At 37.3% G+C, this 19,977-nt stretch overlaps 1 protein-coding gene across 1 annotated transcript in view; it reads left to right on the forward strand.

Annotated features, from left to right (window-relative positions):
* nAChRbeta1 (nicotinic acetylcholine receptor beta1) overlaps positions 1-19,977 on the forward strand; it is a 40,546-nt gene that overhangs the window by 16,677 nt on the left and 3,892 nt on the right. Inside the window, exons 4-6 of the mRNA XM_073981173.1 lie at positions 986-1,140; positions 9,984-10,428; positions 10,508-11,104. Coding sequence (XP_073837274.1) covers positions 986-1,140; positions 9,984-10,428; positions 10,508-11,104 — 1,197 coding nt within the window. The remainder of the gene's footprint in view (positions 1-985; positions 1,141-9,983; positions 10,429-10,507; positions 11,105-19,977) is intronic.

Below are 19,977 nucleotides of genomic sequence, written 5' to 3' on the forward strand. Positions count from 1 at the left end.
TAGGCACACTCATTGATATGAGAGAAATCTACTTCTGGTATGATTGTGGAACAATTACCAGTAAAACTTAGTAGCAGGTTCGGAAACAGACATATATTTTATATTGAACCTGGCTAATATCTGATTGACATTACCGTGCCGGTCGCTAACCTAATCTAATTTGAAAATCGATAAATGAAGTGTCTAGAGTTGCGCAATCTAGTTCCCGGAGCAGATCGATCTTTCTAGTTCCTTTTCTCAAAAGGAACTACTTCCTTAAAGTAGTTCCATAGTTCCAATGTGTCTCCAATTAGTGTTTGATTCAGAAAAGAGCTAATTTTTACAATTAAATATGTTTTAATTTTATTTCGGTTTTTAAAGAGAAGTCTAACTTCAATACTCCATTGTATGAATACATGTGTATAAGCAGAAATGTTCATTTAATGTAAATAAAATAATATTATTACTAACAACATTTTATGTAAGCTCCTGATTTAAACAATTAACTAAATGCTATGTAAATACAATAAAATAATTTTAAAAGATTAAACAAACTAACTAACAACTAATCCTAGTATTAGTGTTGAATGACTTGAAGTTTTGTTATGAATTTGAATCACAAAGTTTTTTCTTGATTCTTGCAAAAGATAACGATCACTGATTTGTATTTTTTTCTTCTTACAAACTTCTTATTTCCTCTACTACTACTTCGTAAAAAATTCTCACACATTACGATGATCGTAAAAAATCACAATAATTAAAATTAATTGAATCTGAACCCCCCCTAAAAAAATTTCACATCAAAATAATATCAAAAAAACCACACACAAAACAATTTGTCGTTCACATTTCTTCGTACCCCGCCTACCAACAATATACACGTTTTTTTTTAATTTAAAAATCTTATTAACAAATACCAAATCACAATCAATTTTTGTCACAACTCGCTACGCGTGACCCCTTCACCACCACCACCAACCACTACCACCCACACCACGACCTACAGAATGAGAAAAATCAAATTATGAAATCAAACGTATGGTTACGTTTGGTTTGGTATGATTATCAATTACAATGGGATGAAGCTGATTACGGCGGTATTGGTGTATTACGTTTGCCGCCCGATAAGGTTTGGAAACCGGATATTGTATTGTTCAATAAGTGAGTACATTTAACAAATTGCATTATATTCATATATGATACATTTACACTTGTCATCTAAAAGCAAAATAATCTCGATCAGAAAGAGTAGATCAGTGTTATAGGTAAAAGTAAAGTTTAATGTGAAACATATACAGTTAAGGCATGTTGTAATCTTGTTAGCGTTTAATAGCTCAGGAAAGGAAGTAAATAGTATAAATTAAGATGTATGACAGAGAAAAAAATTATAAAATTGAGTATATATAATAAAATAGGAAAAACTCTGTATGTACTTGTATTATACTAAAGTATATTATATAATATTTATTATTACATTATTTTTATTAGCTGTTGCCAGACCTTATCTAATTAGGCTATAACTTTATTTAATTTCAATGAAAAAATGAAAGCAATTAAAATAAGTTAGAAAGTAGCAGTCTGCTGTCCTGACGGAGATTTAACCTCAGCCTCTGAACAAAAAAAGCATACCCAATAATTATGCCGTATATAAAATATATTGATTTTGCTTTACGAGTTTGCTTCAAAATATGTGGAATCCGTAGGTACCGCAATTTGGGGCTATACCAAATCATTGACATATAGTGCAACAATTGTTAGTAAGCAACTTTCTGATTCATAGAGAACTGGAAATGTTTAATTACGTTAAACTTACCGCCTGTTCATGTATGTCGCACGGAAACTTGTACGAAAGGAAAGCAGTCACGCACTTCCGTCTAACTATCGTGCGTCGCAAACTATCGTGCGACTGCCGTTACGTATCCTATGCGAAATACTACTAATTTGAATCAGAGGTCCGCAAAATGCCACTCGCTTTTACTGCATATTCGCGATTTCGTGCTTTTTTCATTGCTTGCTATTGCCATCTCTGTTTAATGCTATTGCTTGCTTTGCCTTTACTTTCATGAGTGTGTGCCAATTGCCCACACACAATACACTACAAGAGCTCGTTGCCTTTTTTTTTGCACGCTGCCTTCGAAAAAGCACGTTGCATTACAAAAAGCAGTAGATATTTCTGGTCAAATTTACAGTTAATAAACATAAAAAAATTAATGTTGAGACAATAAATAAAAACAATTACTAGTTTAGTTTATCCTATTATTAAAGAAACTCAAAGAAAAAGCGAAATTTGGCTAATGTATTCATTTATTCAAACAGAAGATGGTACGATACTGTGTGGTGGTATGCAGTATTGTGCATACTGCATTTGCGAATCGTGTGAATACAAATGAAAAAGCAAGCAAGCATGCACTAAAGCAGTGAATCATTTTTTGGGGTGAATCTGCTTTTTGCACATTCATATTTTTTATATGCAAGGCACTGCACTATTCGCTTTTGGGAAAAGGCAATAGAGTGTGCCTTTTATATGCATTTTGCGGACCTCTGATTTGAATGTACATTTGTACAACTATGTTCCATAAATGAGAGCCAAATGAGAAATGAAAACAAAATCCACATATACATACAAACCAGGGTTTCGGAGTCGAGGTATTTTTGGGTCGACTCCGACTCCAGACCAATTTTTTTCACGATTCCGGCTCCGACTCCGAGTGCAAATTCCAATACCGCTAAACATTAATAAATAAAATATGCAACATTTTTTAACTATTTCGTATATTTGGGCCCATATTGGCTAATCTATTGGTTTTTCCTAAAATATTATTTGGAAAAGACATCCGTTCGAATATAATACTTAACTACAGAACATAAATATGAAGTAAAATTCATATCTATGTATTTTGTTTCCACTGAATCTTACATTGGAAAATCGCAACAAAGTACAAGCACTAGAATATTGTGGGAGGAATTTTTCTTCGTGAGAAAATAAATCTTGCGCCAGACATTGAAAATCCCAGCAAAATTTGAAGGAAGGGGTTCCATACGATGACGTGATTTCATGGCATCTTTTGCATTGGTTCAAACGAAGTCGTGAAAGATCCGATCTTTTCATTAGCATTTGAACTAATGCAAAGGGATTCGTGAAAGATCCGATCTTTTAATCAGCATTTGAACCCATGTAAAGGAAGTCGTGAAAGATCCGATCTTTTCATCAGCATTTGAACCCATTCCATCGATCCAATAGAGCTGAATTTTGAGTTTTTATTTATACACATGTTTCTAAATATATAAGATTAATCATTTACAATAGGCTTGATGTTGTCGGAGACTCTAAATCACAACCAACGTTGTTAAAACTCTCGTCGTATGATAATGTCATTGCAAAGGGTTGGTGAAAATGACATGCCCAAGCATTGGTGGATATGACATGCCAAATCATTGGTGAAAATGACATGTCAAAGCATTGGTGTAAATGACATGCTTTGGATCCAAAAATGAATAGCATCTTTTGGGGTCCACGCTCATATAAAATTCATCGATGAAGATGCTAAAAAGATGACATGCTAGATCACTTGCACCCATGATTGAATGGCATCTTTGGCATCGAACATTTTGCTGGGAATATAACATGAACATTTTTTAACTTTTAGGAGAGAGAGATAGCTTTCTCCCTTCTTATCCATAAGATCAAAACATTTTCATGAAAATGTTCATAGTCTGGCACAAGACTGTGTGAAAATAAAAGGACAATACAAATCATAAGGACTAAATGCAGTAAAAATTATAAGCAATTCATGACCAAGTTTTAAAATGGATAAAAGCAGTTTAGAATTCTTCTTCTACCCCCAGACATTGACTCCCATTTTATGTCACAATGCAATCAGTAAGATTTCCCATAGCGACCACAATGTCCTTCATAGGTGTCCAACAGGTCCGTTAATAAAAGACAAGGATAACATCTAACAAAGACAAGATCAGAAGATCAGTAGACTTTTGAGAGAAGATCAGTAGACTTTTGTGAGAAGACCAGTAGATCTTCTGACGGAAGACTTATATATGTAAAAGACTTTAAAAGTCCAATTATAATTCGATTGTCAAAAAACAAAATTTTTGCTTGCAACAAAAATAAAGGATCAACTGGATTAAAAATATTCTGGACATGCAATTTGTTATCAAAATATAGATGAAAAGCTAGACTTCAAATGACAGTAAATATCCTGTGAATCGTTCTCTGAATTTGAATGGTATACCGTTTGCTCTCCTTTAAAATAATAATTATTTTTGAAAAAATTGGTGTCCCGAATTTAATATTATATTCTTATGTTGTAGAAAAAATTGCCCGGAGTCGGAGTCGAGTTATTTTTTTCGAATCAGACTCCGACTCCAGGAAAATTGCTCGACTCCGACTCCGAAACCCTGATACAAACATTGGAATATGTCTGATTTGTTTTTTTTTTTTTTTTTTTTTTTTTTTGAAAAATAAAATGTGTCGGTATTTTGAATTATTTTATTTCATTGATTTCTTCAAAATAGTGAATGAAACCCCCATTAAAACGTGTCTATAAAATTTTTATTTTGTTTCAAGATTGTGTTGCATCAATTTGTTTAAGATTTTCGGTGTTATTCGCGAGTTTACGTTCTACTCGGCAACTACAAAGCAAGTGAGTGATTTTGACATTCTCTTTCTATAAGAGACAGCCCATTTGAAATACATAAACCCAAATTTAATGGAAAAGTGTACGTTTACGTGTTATTTCGTATGGCTTGTCGGTTGCATAGATTTTCGTTTCGAAGGCCTTTACAGAAAATGATTTTTTTCCACTTTCGAAGCGCAAAAACCTTTCGGTCGACATACATAGCAGGCTGTAAAACTTTTTTTTGACAAAGTTTGAGAGGTATCTTGCACTCTAGTCATTTGATTATGTTTCGGTAGGGTTTTTGAGCTCAGGAAGTATAGACTTCTGGAAACAAGTATAAAAGTAACAGTCGGCTCAGCCTTTGTATATTGAAACACTTTTTTCCAAGAAAAAACTTATGTTTTACGGGATTTTCAGATTTGTTGGCGTATGAACCTGTCAAAAAAATATGGATATGGATTAAAGCTCAAAAGTGCATTTTATAAGTGGTTCTTATTTTGGGAGTTATTCGTCTTGATAGATATCGCGCCCACCAGTCATTTCAGTTGGTCATCATATAATTCAGGGCTTTTGGAACATTATATCAAGAAACATGGACTTGCTCACGAAAAACATAATATCGCTCTAAACAGGGCCACTTTGGAGTACCTTCTGTAAAAATTTCCGAAGGATCCTCGAACAGGCTCCTATCCCCACTTAAACAAAAATGTTGATCATTTGTGTGGGTAGTACCCTAAGAAGTGAACCGATAGGGCCCACTTTCGAATATTAACTAAGTTCAGACAAAATATTTCGAGATCCAAAGTTTGGACCAAATCGGTTGCTCCGTTTATGAGATAACATGGCACAGTGTGTCCAAAATAGGTTTTTTATGTCAAAATCAATATTTTCTAAACGGATGAAGATAGAGCTATGAAATTTGGAGGAGATGTTTATCAGACATAGATCTTTCATTTCATGTAGCCGCAAGCTATTTGGTTAAAGCCTTCTGAAGAATTTTATTCAATAAAAAAAAACATTCGAAATTTTAAAGTTTGTGTAATATAGATACATTTAAGCAAGAATTGATAATTTCTTAGAGTTATTTAAAATACGTTTTGGTGATATAGAAACATAAAACCTTATATTCTCAAAAACAGACTTGTGTTTTAACAACACAAAATAATCGAACTAATATGTATACTATAACAAAAATAGAACAAATTAAATTCATAATGAATATTTACTTAGCGTAAAAATGGTAATATTTCGCCGTTTAAATTATGTTTTTTACTTTTTGAGTTATTTTTAAAACTACAAATAAACGGGTCAGATGATATGAAAAGTCGATGGAAGAAGTCTTCGTTTGGGGCCTTTCTGGAAATCTTTCGCGTAAAGTTCTGGCGGTATTGAAGAATGTTTGTACAAGTGCTTATGAGGGCATAGGAATGAAAAATATCAGCTTTGGTTCATATCAGATCAGGTTTAAATATAGCTTCCATACATAATTTCGTCAGATGTCTCACAATTACGAATAATTACGTCACATTTTCCTAATTTAATCAATATCTAACATACATTGCGTGTTTAGTACATCGAATACATAAAATCGGGCGAAAATATTTATGACAGCTATATCCAAATCTAAACCAATTTTTGTCAAAATCGGTGAAACTGAAAAAGGGCCTAAGAAAACATCGCATGTTAAATGTGAAGGCTATTCATCAAAAATTTAGCAATTTATTGCAAAATCGGTGAAAGATATATATGGAGGCTTTATCCAAATCTGTATCGATTTTTGGGAAATCAAATCAAAATCGGTAAAACTGAATAGGGGCCTGAGGAAAGGTATCATGTTAAATTTGAAGGCTATTAATAAAAAATTGAGCGATTTGTAGCAAAATCGGGGAAAGATATAATATATGGGAGCTATATCCAAATCTGAACCGATTTTTACGAAAATCGGTGAAACTACACAGAGGCCTTAGAAAATAACACGATAACGTATTATCGGATAGCAAAACCATCAACTTCGGAACAACCTCCTCTGAACCTGCGAACAACTTGCTCTTTCCATATTCAGTCCACAGGAACATAAAAACCTGTTCGCTACTAGAATTTAACTCGCGAGTATTTCAGAGCTCTGTTTTTGGCACAAAATATTGAATTTGGACACACTGTGCGCGGGTAGTATTTTAGCGAATATTTTCGAACTTTTGTGGAGGAGGTACCGGAAGGAGTGGACATATAAGCAGCATCTACGAATTTCATCTAATATTCGAAGAAATATTACGAGTATCCCGTTCGAGAATTATAGTGCGGTGGCTTCTGCAACCACTCACATGACCGTTAGGCTTTTTTACAGCTTTCGGGTAATTTTTTAAGAAGTGCGGACTTCCCACTCAAAAAACTTTTACTATCGTAATAGGGGCCTTGAGTGTAATCTGTTGCAAGAAAAATCAAAAGGGTTCAAGAGGAGGTCCTAAACGGCACTTTGCCGAACCTTTGTGTGGGAGTTACCTGAAGGAATTTACATCATATTTTAACCCAATCTCTGTCTCGTAGAAATATTACAATGTACAAAGTATGCCTTTGAGAGTCTTCGTGTGCATCATTTCAGCGAAAACTTTTGAGCTTTTGTTGTTGAAGGTACCAAAATGAGTGGACCGATGTGGCCCGTCTTAGAACTTGATAACAGTTTGCTCAAAGTATTACGGTTTATCCGTCCACTACACATGGTGCTATATCTGTTTTTTTTCAGCTTTCGGACAATTCGTAATGAAGGGCAGCGAATAGAAATCGTTACAAATAAAATGGAGGTCTTAAACTGTACTTTTACGAAATTTTGTGTGGGAGGTACCGGAGGTACAATTTCACATAGATCCGAGACGAGTCCTCAAACTACACTTCTCCCAAATTGTGTGTGAGAGGTACCCGAAGAACAAGACTGATATTGTCTGTGGTAAAGTGAGCCGCAAGAACAACCTGCTGAAAAAACGTTAAAACAATCCGAGAGGATCTGTTAAAGTTCACTGTTTCCGAATTTTCGAAAAAGTGGACCAATATAGTCCATATTCGAACCAGATCTATATCTGGAAGAAAAAATCGATTGCTGCCTTCAAGAGTTGTCGTTCACACCATTTTACAGAAAAATTTTGAGCTTTTGCGAGGGGTACCCTACGGAGTCAAACGATATGGCTCATCTTCGAACTTTATCTAAGTTTGGGCAAAATATTACGAATGCAAAATTTTGGAACGAAGCGATTGGTCCGTTCGAGAGTTATCGTATGACACAGCCAGACAGAAAGACAGACGTGGGTAAATCATCTCCAAATTGTCTGTAACGGATTTCGTCCAAACATACTTGGGGTCTAAAACCTTTATTTCGATGAGGAACATTTTTGGTCGTAGTAAAGTGTATATAGAAATCATTCGGATTTGCCGAGAGCTAAATAGACTCGCCCTAAGACTGTATAAAAAAATATCAGGAGAAGTGGATCTAAGTGTATTATGATCTGATTCCTTAGTATAAAAGTAAATAGCTTTTTTCATAGTTTTTTTTTTAACATATAATTGTAGGTGTTTGTGAATTAATAATGGATTTCCAATCCTTTCTTTCCCAATTTTTAATTTCATGGTTTTGATGTCGTTGGGTGGCACCGTGGTGCAATGGTATGCACGCCCGCCTTGCACGCAGAAGGTCAGTGGTTTGATTCCCCGGCCAGTCAACATCAAAAATTTTTCAACGGTGGCAAAATACCCCTCAGTAATGTTGGCGACATTTCCTGAGTATTTCAGCCTTGAAAAGCATCTCCACAAGTGGTGTCTTAAGACACGCCGTTCGGACTCGGCGATAAACAGTAGGTCCCATATCATTGAGCTAAATATGAATCGGGGTGCACTCATTGATATGAGAGAAGTCTCCCTTGTCCCGTATGGGATGTTGTGGAACAATGTTTGTTTGTTGGTTTTGATGTCGTTATCCACTTGTTTGTTCCATCTGGGTCTGGGCTTTCCCGTTCTGCGTGTACTGCCATGAGGCTCGTATTTATATGCATTTTTAGTGGGTTTTTTAATGCTCGTTAATTTGCTCATCCTGAGCACACTATCTTTATGTTGGAGTACCAAGGCGATGTTGGTAGAAATGTCTTTGATAGAATTGTCTGACTTCATTCAGGTTCCTATGCATCTCTATTTTCCATGCGGAAAATACATTTCTCCTTTTCTCCGTTTTGCTACTGATGTTGGTAGTAGCACGAAAAGTGTCGTCACAAATATGGTGTGGTTATAACTTTCCGAGGTCCAGCGTCCGTATTGGTATTGTAACAGCATATGTTATGATTAATTCCTCCTTAATCCGGCTCAGTTCTAGGAATATGGCTGGTTCTATTGGTTGTAACCACAACACTACTGTAGTTAGTATATTTGTAGGGCATGTTGGCCAGATGTTTTACACGGTGTCATCAATCCTTGTCCTATTGGAATTTAGACGGCTACATCATCCCGAGCGTTGTTGATCCAAAACTTTGCTGTATATATGGGCAATGTATGAAATTGACACGATCGTTTTTTATGGCATCTACGAATGCATCTATGTGTATGCTATCCACACCTCTTTAGTAGGCTTACTGATGTAGGGGTTCTCTCTCCTGACATGCCTGGCTGGGGGAGTTCTGTTCACCATATATTGACTGGGATGATTCTCACGATAACACCGGAACAAGTACTCCAACGAAAGTATGCCATTGTGTTGCCGTACTGGAAGAATCTTCGACTCCTCATGCATCTCCACTTCCCATTTCGGCATTCTGACAGGTTTAATATTGTTCCATTACGTTGCACATAAGTTCGCGGACTACATTGACGCCGCATAACTTACCACATACCGATCTATTGATCGCGTTAAGGACCTTGTTCATACATCTCAGCTTATCGCAGATTGTTGTAGCATGTGGCGGATGACATGAACGTACTGTCGAATGTAACCTCAAGAACCTTAGGGTGGTTAGTTGTCGGAATTCTGTTGCCATCAACCAGGACAACCCTGTGCTCTTCTCCATAGTCCATGTATGAATTTAAATATATGATTAGAAAATGATTTAAAACACTACAAAATTTTAATATAGGATAATATAGTAACTAGAAATCAGACGAATTGCTTTAGTAATATATGTTTGCAGATCACCACATCAAAATTCATTCACATGTTAGTTATCATGCAATTACAAGTGTAAAGAGAATTCCGTTTTATTGATATTTACAGCGTTTAGAGTGATTTTATATTAAAGTTTAATTATTAATTAAAATATTTAATAAAATATAATTTCTTTTTCCTCATTATTATACCACCCATTAAATATTTTCTTTCAAACATACAACCCACAATTCTAGTGCTGATGGTAACTACGAAGTACGCTACAAATCCAACGTCTTGATTTATCCAACGGGAGAAGTGTTATGGGTACCTCCAGCCATTTATCAGAGTTCATGTACCATTGATGTGACCTACTTCCCCTTCGATCAACAAACGTGCATCATGAAATTCGGTTCGTGGACCTTCAATGGTGATCAGGTGTCACTGGCCCTCTATAACAACAAGAATTTCGTGGATTTATCGGATTATTGGAAATCCGGCACATGGGATATTATTGAAGTACCCGCCTATTTGAATGTCTACGAGGGAGATGGTAATCATCCGACAGAAACCGATATTACATTCTATATAATTATCCGAAGGAAGACCCTTTTCTATACGGTGAATTTAATTTTACCCACTGTGTTGATTTCGTTTTTGTGTGTTTTGGTATTCTATTTGCCTGCTGAGGCTGGTGAAAAGGTAAAAACTGCTCCTATGAATTGGTGGCCAATGGCTTTATGGTTAATGCATGCATTTTATTTATGTATTCTCGTTTCAGGTTACATTGGGTATTAGCATTTTACTGTCACTGGTTGTGTTCCTGTTGCTGGTATCGAAAATTCTACCGCCGACATCATTGGTGCTGCCGCTGATTGCCAAATATTTGCTGTTTACATTCATTATGAACACAGTGTCCATTTTGGTGACGGTTGTCATTATCAATTGGAATTTCAGAGGTCCAAGAACACATCGAATGCCCAATTGGATTCGTAGAGCTTTTCTGCAATATTTACCTGCCATCCTGCTAATGAAACGTCCTCGCAAAACCCGCCTACGTTGGATGATGGAAATGCCGGGCACGAGTGCTCAGACATATCCCACGGCATATGGTTCACCGGCAGAAATGCCAAAACAAATAAGCGCCATTGGGGGTAAGCAGTCGAAGATGGAAGTTATGGAATTGTCAGATTTACATCATCCTAACTGTAAGATTAATCGTAAAGTGAATAGTGGTGCCGATTTGGGTCTGGGTGATCATGGACGAAGAGAAAGTGAATCATCGGATTCGATATTGCTATCGCCAGAAGCGAGTAAGGCCACAGAAGCGGTCGAATTTATAGCGGAACATTTACGTAATGAGGATCTTTATATACAGGTAATATACATAAATACAACAAATGAGGTACATGGTATTTTAAACCTACTATATAAATCTGTGCAGTTTTAGATGGTCCTCTACAGAACACTTGTAAGAATAGATTTTCACTTCTCTCTATTTTTTGCTTCGAGGTTATCTTCATGTCTAAAACATACCAAAAGAAGAATTTCTTTCCTTTTTTAAATGAGAATCTGGTATTAGTTAATTTAATCTTACCAAGCCGAATGAGCTTTGCGGGAATACCAAATTCAGACATCAGAGTGTCTCCTCTTGTCTCGGATGGCAAGTCATCGGCTGCTGCTGCCTTACTATTCTTCTGCCGCATTAATTAATAGGCAGTTGTGGTCCTGTCGAGGTAGATTTGTTTAACGTAACGATTTCTAGCTGTGCTCCATGACTGCCAATGAACGTGATGAACTTCGTCGGGTCAACCTTAGTAACACCAAAGTTAAGGACCTGATACTGGAAGTTAATAAGTTGTTCGGTGAGCTGCATCAGTATGTCTCCTCTTGTCTAGGATGGCAAGTCATCGTCTGCTGCTGCCTTATTATTCTTCTGTCACTTTATTGATGACTTTAGCAGGCCGAGGTAGAGTTGTTTAAAGTATAAATCCCCCGCTAAATAGCTGTGCTCCATGACTAGCAAGTGAGCGTGATGAACTTCGTCGGACCAACCATAGTAACACCAAAGATAGGGATCTACCACTACGTCGCATAAGATCACTTGCTGCCGAGGAGGTGTCACTACAATGGATGATGTTGGAAATGCCATTTTTAAAACGTTCTTTCCATATCTCTAACACACTATCTGTATCAGTTACCAGATTACCTTGCAGGTCTCTACAGGAGGATGTGCCAGTCCCAAAGCCATCAGTTTGATGTTTCACTGTTTGGTAGAATTTTCTTCATTCTTCATTCTGTCTCCTGCACATCTCGATTTGTTCACACTCCCGATTTTCCATATCTCTCCTCTCCTTTTCTCCCGATAACTCTCTCGAGCGCTACGCGTTGCTACTGATTGTAAAGTACGTAGCAACACGACACCCCTGGTCATACCATGCATTCCTTGGTGGAGGTCTCTGGTATCCAAGTACTGTATTTGCGGTTGTTTGCATCTTGGAACGATCGTACATCCAACAGGCTTGATGCATGTCTTCCATCAATCACAACGTGATCAATTTGATTTCTTGTTCTTCGATCTGGCGAGAGCCAGGTTCCTTTATGAATATCGACATGATTTAATCTGGTACTGCTAACTACCATGGTTCTTGCATCTTAAACCAGTCAGAACGCCGTCTTGAGAACTGCAATAGGGTACCTCCTCATGATGATGATTCTTTGTGTACGGCAGCACAATGGCATGCTCTCGTTGCAGTACTTGATCGGGGGCTACCGTGAGGATCATCCTAATTGCCCTATGGTGGTTAAGACCCCCAACCAAGCATGTCAGGATGGATTTTCATGATCTAGATAGAGAAGTCCAACGTTACAAGAGAAAAATCCTTATATCAGCTGGCTTGAATAGCATTAGCACAGGTGCCATCGTGTGAATGCGGTCATCCATCCCAAATATCGTCCACCATGCTGTACAAGCCCGCGTGACACATTGCAGCTCTTCCACTGCTCTGTCAACGAAAATATGCTGGGAAACGTTCTGACGTAGAAAACAGCAACATAACTCCTGTAACAACAGTTTTGGAGCTGCGTAGGACCAAAACAGCCTCGGAAGTGTCATTGATTGAGTTTGTGCGTAGTGAAGTTACTCTGTTGTAGGTTGTATGTGGTTTATTAAAATATTTGAACATTTTCTCACATTGCACTAACCGAATAACTCTTAACCTTCCCTCGTTTAAAAAATTAGGTTGTTTGTAAAAATGGGCAAGTCTCTTGTAAATTATTATTTAATATCTTGCCATATTTTTTGGGGTCTCCGTCGAATATATTTTGCTCGCCATGTCCAGTTTATATTAGGCTATTGTTCTTTCAACAGGTAAAAGGCTTATTTACGACTAACCTCGTTTTCCATCAAAGTGACAGTTGCCGTTGTAGTCCGGTCAAAATATACATGCGAACAAAGTGGAAATAGCAAAAATTCCCACAAACATGAGTAAAAGTCCGCATCAATCCAATGTGTGCAAAAAAAGTTATTTAGGCTCACGGTAAGACTTAGCGAAAACCTACTAAAACATAAGTTGTAGACTTAAACATTACTAAGTGTCAAATTAAACATATGGTTCAGAGAATTGGCAAAGGTTCAGAGAAATTACCAATTGCCACTTCAGAGAGCTGTCCATTCCCTCAGATCCTCGAGTAGCTGAGAGAACTTTCTGGGACATCATCATTGCAGCAACCGCTCGCTACACACCTGCTGGTCGAATAACCGAAATTAGACCAAATTTCCCAGCAGAGGCGACGGGACAAGCAAATGAGCGTGATGAACTTCGACGTACGAAACCTGAAGACCCAAGAGTCAATAGGCTGGTATGCGAACATAAGCGGAAAAAGTGGCTACACCACCTGAAACAATGCAACATTGGTACTGGATTAAGTAAATAGTGGGCAAAGGTTAAATTACTCTCGAATCCGGGAAAGGATGAGAGGATGTTACTTTCAGCGGTGTGACAGTAGCTGACCCGAGGAGATGCCCGTGTTATTTGAATCGGGAATTTATAGAGCACCCCGAGAGTGATAGAGCGAAGAGGAGTGTGCTACGCCGTATAAGAAAAGTCCTCTCAGCTGAGGAGCTATCATAACGATTTAAGACGGGCGATGTTGCACACGGCATGCCGTGTTGCCTCAGTGGACAAAAATCGAAAAATGTGTTCTTGACTTTTTTATAATTTTATGGTTTTATTTTATTGAGAACACTTCAAATGGGAGAAACCTCAAAGATGTTGTCGATATTTGGTGTTACTATAAAGTTATAGCTCGTTAAATATAGAACATTTTTCGTATGTGACGTTTACTAAAATGTATTTAAAAAAGAAACACATGTTCATGGAAATTTTTTAAAGAAGCTATTGACATATTCCACAACTTTTGAATAGAGAATTAAAGAGTGGTCGATAGTCTTGCAATTTATGAAAAAAAAGTTTACATATAATGTGTATACATAAAGTACCGTTATGTTGATTGAAACAGTAACGTGTTATACAAAACTGACGAATTTCGATTTTTTCATGGAGTGTATCTAAAAATTGCAGCAAATTGCAGTTTCGACCATTTGGTACATGAAACAGACATCCCTTTCGAATTAAAAAATGCAAAGTTTACATCCTATAAAATCCGATTCTCGGAGCCACAACCATATCATCATAAACAATTTGAACGAAAGGAGCAAGAATCCTTGTTTTGCCTAAGTGGATAAATTCACTTTATTTGACTGATTCGTTTTATTTTTGTTCCATTAAAATTGACTGAGTTATAACAAAATCGGGGGAATATTATATGGGGGCTATATAGAAATCTGATCCAATTCATAACATATTAAATTTGAAGGCGGTTCAACTAAAATATACTGAGTTATAGCAAAATCGGGGAAATATATACATATGTGGGGCTATATCGAAATCTGATCCGATTTTTAACAAAATCGGTAAAACTGATCAGAAGCCCAAGCAAATATCGCCTATTAAATTTGAAGGCGGTTCAATTAAAATTGGCTGAGTTATAGCAGAATCGGAGAAATATATATATGGGGGATATATCCAAATCTGAAGCGATATGGACCAAAATGGGAATTTTTCAATCCTATGCCCGCATAAGTACTTGTATAAAAATTCATCGACCTAGGTCAACTCCTTCTATTTTTGTCCACGTTTACAAGGAAGCGGCGACACTGTGCGTCATCCGAAACGGGAAATCATCAAAACTTTGGGCCCACCAATGGCAATGCTTAGCAACTGTATGAATCCGGAGTTGAATATTGAACAAATGTCCTCAACCTATCGTTAGCCACCTATATTCTACCAGAAGCCTGGAAAGTTGGTAGGGTGGTCCCTCTACTGAAGCGTGGCAAGAATGTCAGCAGAGGTGAATCGTACAGGCCGATTTTACTCACGTCACCAATAACAAAGATTCTAGAGGCGCTACTCCTCCAAACGAGGAGAAGCTGTTTTCCAGTTGTCAGGAAAATGCATAGTACTCCAACAGCATTATACGCCATATCTACGCATATCAGTAGAGGACTGAACCAAAAATGGACGTGCAACCAAACAGTCATGGTTGATCTTGACCTATCGAAGGCCTTCGATACTGTCAACCATGCCAAGCTGTTCGAGGATATAGATATAAAGGATATAAAACAACTCTCCAGCCGTGTTGGGTGCAACATATAGTTGCGGACGCCAGTCGTTTGTTGAATTCAGAAACAAGAAATCCAAACCCCGTAGAGCGAAACAGGGAGTTTCTCAAGGAGAGGTAATATCTCCGGAACTGTTTAACCACTACCTTGCTGAAATTCCACACCCTTCAGAAATCATAATGTATGTAGATGATTGTACGATTTTGGCGTTGGGTCCTATCGTCGATGACATATATAATAGGTTAAATGTCTATATAGCTGACCTAGTGTAGTACTTCCATCTGAGAAATATGAAAATATTCGCAGCTAAATCCACTACCATACTGTTCATCACTTGGACGGCTAAAATCAGGCTCCCACTGAACATATTGGGGCTGTTCCGACCACTAACTACCCAAAAATATTGTGTGTAACGTTCGCTAGCATGTTTAAATCGTCCGCGCAAGTCACAGCTATTTGCGATAATATCAGAAATTGGAACAAGATCATCAAGTCGCTGCTTGGCAATACATGGGGTGCTGACAAAGAAACCTTGTTGACCTCTTACAAATCAATAGGCCGGTGGTAAGCTATGCGGCGCCAGCGTGGTGTGCAAATGTAAGCGCTACGCAGTGGAAGAATATTCAAACATGTTCGCCCTGAGGACGGCAAAAGGGTGCCTCCTCATGACACCAGTGGATCGTGTTCATGAGGAAACGATGTTGTCAATTCAGTACCTGCTTCAGTGTTATCGCCGTAAGCATCCCTGTCACGATGCAACTTGACCAAAAATTAATTAATTGAAATAAATAAATCCACAAAAAGAGTAACTCGAATCCACGAGTGCAGATTGGACTTGTACCGAACTATTGTAAGAAAATAATATTCTTTTATGCCATAAAAACACCAAAACTTTACTATTTTACCAAAAGTCCATGCAAGCCAACTAAAAAATTACATTTATGGTCTTTTCCAGTACTGCAAGAATCTACTCATTTTTAGTAGTAAAAATGTGTAGATTCTTGCAGGTTCTGGAACGGGCATTAAAAAAAAGAGAAAACAATTTTATCAGGAGTCGGGCGATACCAACTACGACTCATAGACTCCGAATTCTATTCGCAGTACTGTTTGAGACTACGAAATCCACATTCGGTCTCGGCAAAATGTTAGCTAAGTCTTGACAAAATAGGTTAAGTCGAAAAACTCCATCAGTAGTGCGATTCTCTAAAATATTTTTTGAGTTACTGACAAAAATCGGTAAAATTTAAATGCAAAATTATGAATGAAAAGTTCAATAAAAGTTGACAACAGTCGAACTATCGGTAGAATTTTACGACTGCTTTTTATTCGTCGCTAACTTACCGAAAAAATCGGTAACTACCGAAATTATGAGCATTTTAATTTTGCCGACAATTGTCGGTAACTCAAAAATTGAGTTATAGACTCGCTCTACTGATTCCCAATGGTTGTTGTTCCGCAATATTTCTATCTTAATTGTACGATTAGATGTTTATGAACTCGATGACATTTAAAACTTTCCAAGGACTATGACGTCTGTAGGCATAGCGGAGGCAAACTTATGAAAATTCATAACTTTTGTTTTCTCGAAAACATGTAAAAAAGCATCAGTCGGGTTGCCGACATAGATATACCCTCAGCCTGTGTGAGTTGAGACTTTTATCTATAGACAGATCGAATACGGGCTTCATAACCAAAATATTTGTTCTAAAAATTGTGTAGTCAGGGAGTTTCAGAATTTCGTGGCCTTCTTTGGACGTATAAACTTTCCGACAAAAATATGGAAACATTTGGGTATAAAACTTCAAGATTGTGGGCGTTGCGAATAAATGCTTACGTTGAGCTCATAAATTTGATTTTGATAAGATCGCAAACGTTTTGCGCTTTTGTGGAGAAGATACCTGAAAGAATGGTGCATTTTGGAAGTGGACCTAATTTTGGAAATCATTCCTTTCGATAGTTATGTCAAGCCGTTATTTTAGTTGGTCATGGTAAGATTTAGAGCTTTTGAACCTACTGTCAGGAAGCATGGACTTACCCACGAAAAATAGAATATCGCTGTAACCAAGACCTCAAGCAGTAGCATTGGTCAACATGTCCAATGGATTTTGTGAGGGAGGTATCCGAAAATGTTGTCGCATGTAGACCCTCTTGGTACTTGATATACATACATATGTACGTCCGGAATTAATTTTAGGATGTTCAAATGTTCGGTGAAATCAGATATTGTGTGGGAGGTACCTGAAGGAGTGAACCGATATAATCCATATTCGAACCTAATGTATATCTCGAAGAACCCGATTTGGACCTTCCAGAATTATTGTGCGTACCAATTTGTATTCTTGTATTGTGCGAAATATTTTGTAGTCTTGTAGGAAAAAAAGGAATAGACCGATATAACTTAAAGTTCGGTTGATGCGTTCTAGAGTTCTCATGCGCTCGAGCCAAAGAGACGAACGAACTGGGCTAAATCGACGCCAAATTATTTGAAGCGGCTTTTGTCGAAACATATGTGAAATCAAAGGTCATTATTTCGATTAGGTACATTTTTATCGTTAGCCTAAAGGCCGAAATTACAGTAGATTTTAATACCATTTAACCAATGTTTGAGCATTAATTTCGTTTACGGTTGTTTTCAGCTACAACTTTGTTTATGATAGGAACAAAATTCTGGTAGGTATCCTACTTATATCAGATATTATCACTTACAAACATGTCATTTCATGCACTTCCAATCAGCACAATACTAAAGTCGTCATTTTTTGAATATACAATGAGTTTAAAGCCTCAAGACTTTTATATTCATTACAGAAATAATAATTCTTAGACAACTTGTTCATACAGTACATTTTTATACCCTCAGCATTTATGCTAACGAGGGTATATACACTTTCATACGGGCAAAATGTGCCTCATCGAAATAATGGTTTTAGACCCCAAGTATGTTTGGACGAAATGTGTTTCAGACAAATTGGAGTCCGTTTGTCTGTCTGTCTGGCTGGCTAGTGCGCACGATAACTCTCGAACGGATGTATCGATTTGGTCCAATAGTTGGCTATCGCAATATTTTGTCCAAACTTAGTTTAAGTTCGAAGATGGGTTATATCGGTCCACTCCTTCCGGTACCTCCCCTACAAAAGCTGAAAAATGTTCGGGAAAATTGTGCGCACGACAACTTTTGAAAAGAGTGACCGATGTAATCCATACTTTCACATCCTAATATATCTACCAGATATAGATCAGGTTCGAATATGGACTATATTTGTCTCCTCCTTCTGTTACCTCTCACACAAAATTTCGGATAAGTTCACTTTAAAACCTGCTCTCGAATCACTTTGATTTTTGTTGAAGCGATTTGCATTCCCTACCTCCATTACGACAGTAAAAGCTTTTTCAGGGGCAAGTCAATATTTCTTGGGAAAACAGCCCGAAAGGTATAAAAAACCCCTATGTCACCACATGTGGTGGACGGAGAGCACGATAGCTCTCGAACTGTTCAACCGATTTGGTGCAACATTTGGTCTTCGTCATATTATATCCAAACTTAGTTTCATGCCCACCAGCGCCCACCTCGAGAATAATTTTTCAAAGTAGGTCGTGGGTTTAAGATTATTCAGTATTAAAATCAACTGCCATCTAGTGCCAGACTGTAAATGGTGGGCCGTTTACTAAAGCTGCCCTAGAATAGGGTTTCTATGGATATATTAGCGTATAAATCTGTTATCTGACCACGTACATTAACATAATTGGCATCAGTCGCAAGATGAAGAAATCGTCTTCCAAATTTGTCTTACGTTGGCGGTACGTGCCTTCCAGGCAAAACGCTATAAGATCTATATTAAAAATCTTACCAATTTTCATACAAAAATGTTGATTTTCTAATCCGCTAAATTGGTTGTATTTTATGATGTTTTGGAGATTGTTTTGTTTCCCCAAGCCTATTTTTGCATCATAAGATAATCGGTACCTTTGTTCATGTCATTTAGTACTAACAACATAGAACAATTCTTACCGTATATAGAGGGGAATGAGGGGAGAATGTTACGCTCGTGGTTTCTTAAAACACTCTTCGCAGTAGCACAAAGCTGTAACCGGCGCATTGGCTTGATTTTTGCACTCTAATTATTTTTGGGCACTTCCTCCATACAAGTGGACCCACTGTGCAGGCTGCAGAATTTTTAGGTCTGGATACAGAGGAACTGGTACCTGATGACTGAAATAATACACAAACAAACATATATACATTTCTACAAGAGAAACCTCTGGACAACAGTTAACAGAAATCGGAGAGTTTTCGTTGGAGTCGCATCCGTTGGGCTTACAATTACACAAGTGGCTCCAATTGACTAATAAAATGGCTCTTATATGGAATAACTCTACTGAAAGTTATTCCATGCACTCTTCACGAGAACATACCCCGGTAACCCCGAGTACTTTAGCCGGTTCACCTGAATATTTGAATATATGAATATAAATGACGTGCTTGTAGAACCGTTATATCTCAATAATGGTTCGTTCTAGAATAAAAATATAAAAACTAATCTTATTTATCCGTTACTTTTTACCCCGAA

This window comes from Musca autumnalis, unplaced genomic scaffold, assembly GCF_047663935.1.
Source record: "Musca autumnalis isolate F117 unplaced genomic scaffold, ASM4766393v1 scaffold_4, whole genome shotgun sequence".
Lineage (NCBI taxonomy): Eukaryota > Metazoa > Arthropoda > Insecta > Diptera > Muscidae > Musca > Musca autumnalis.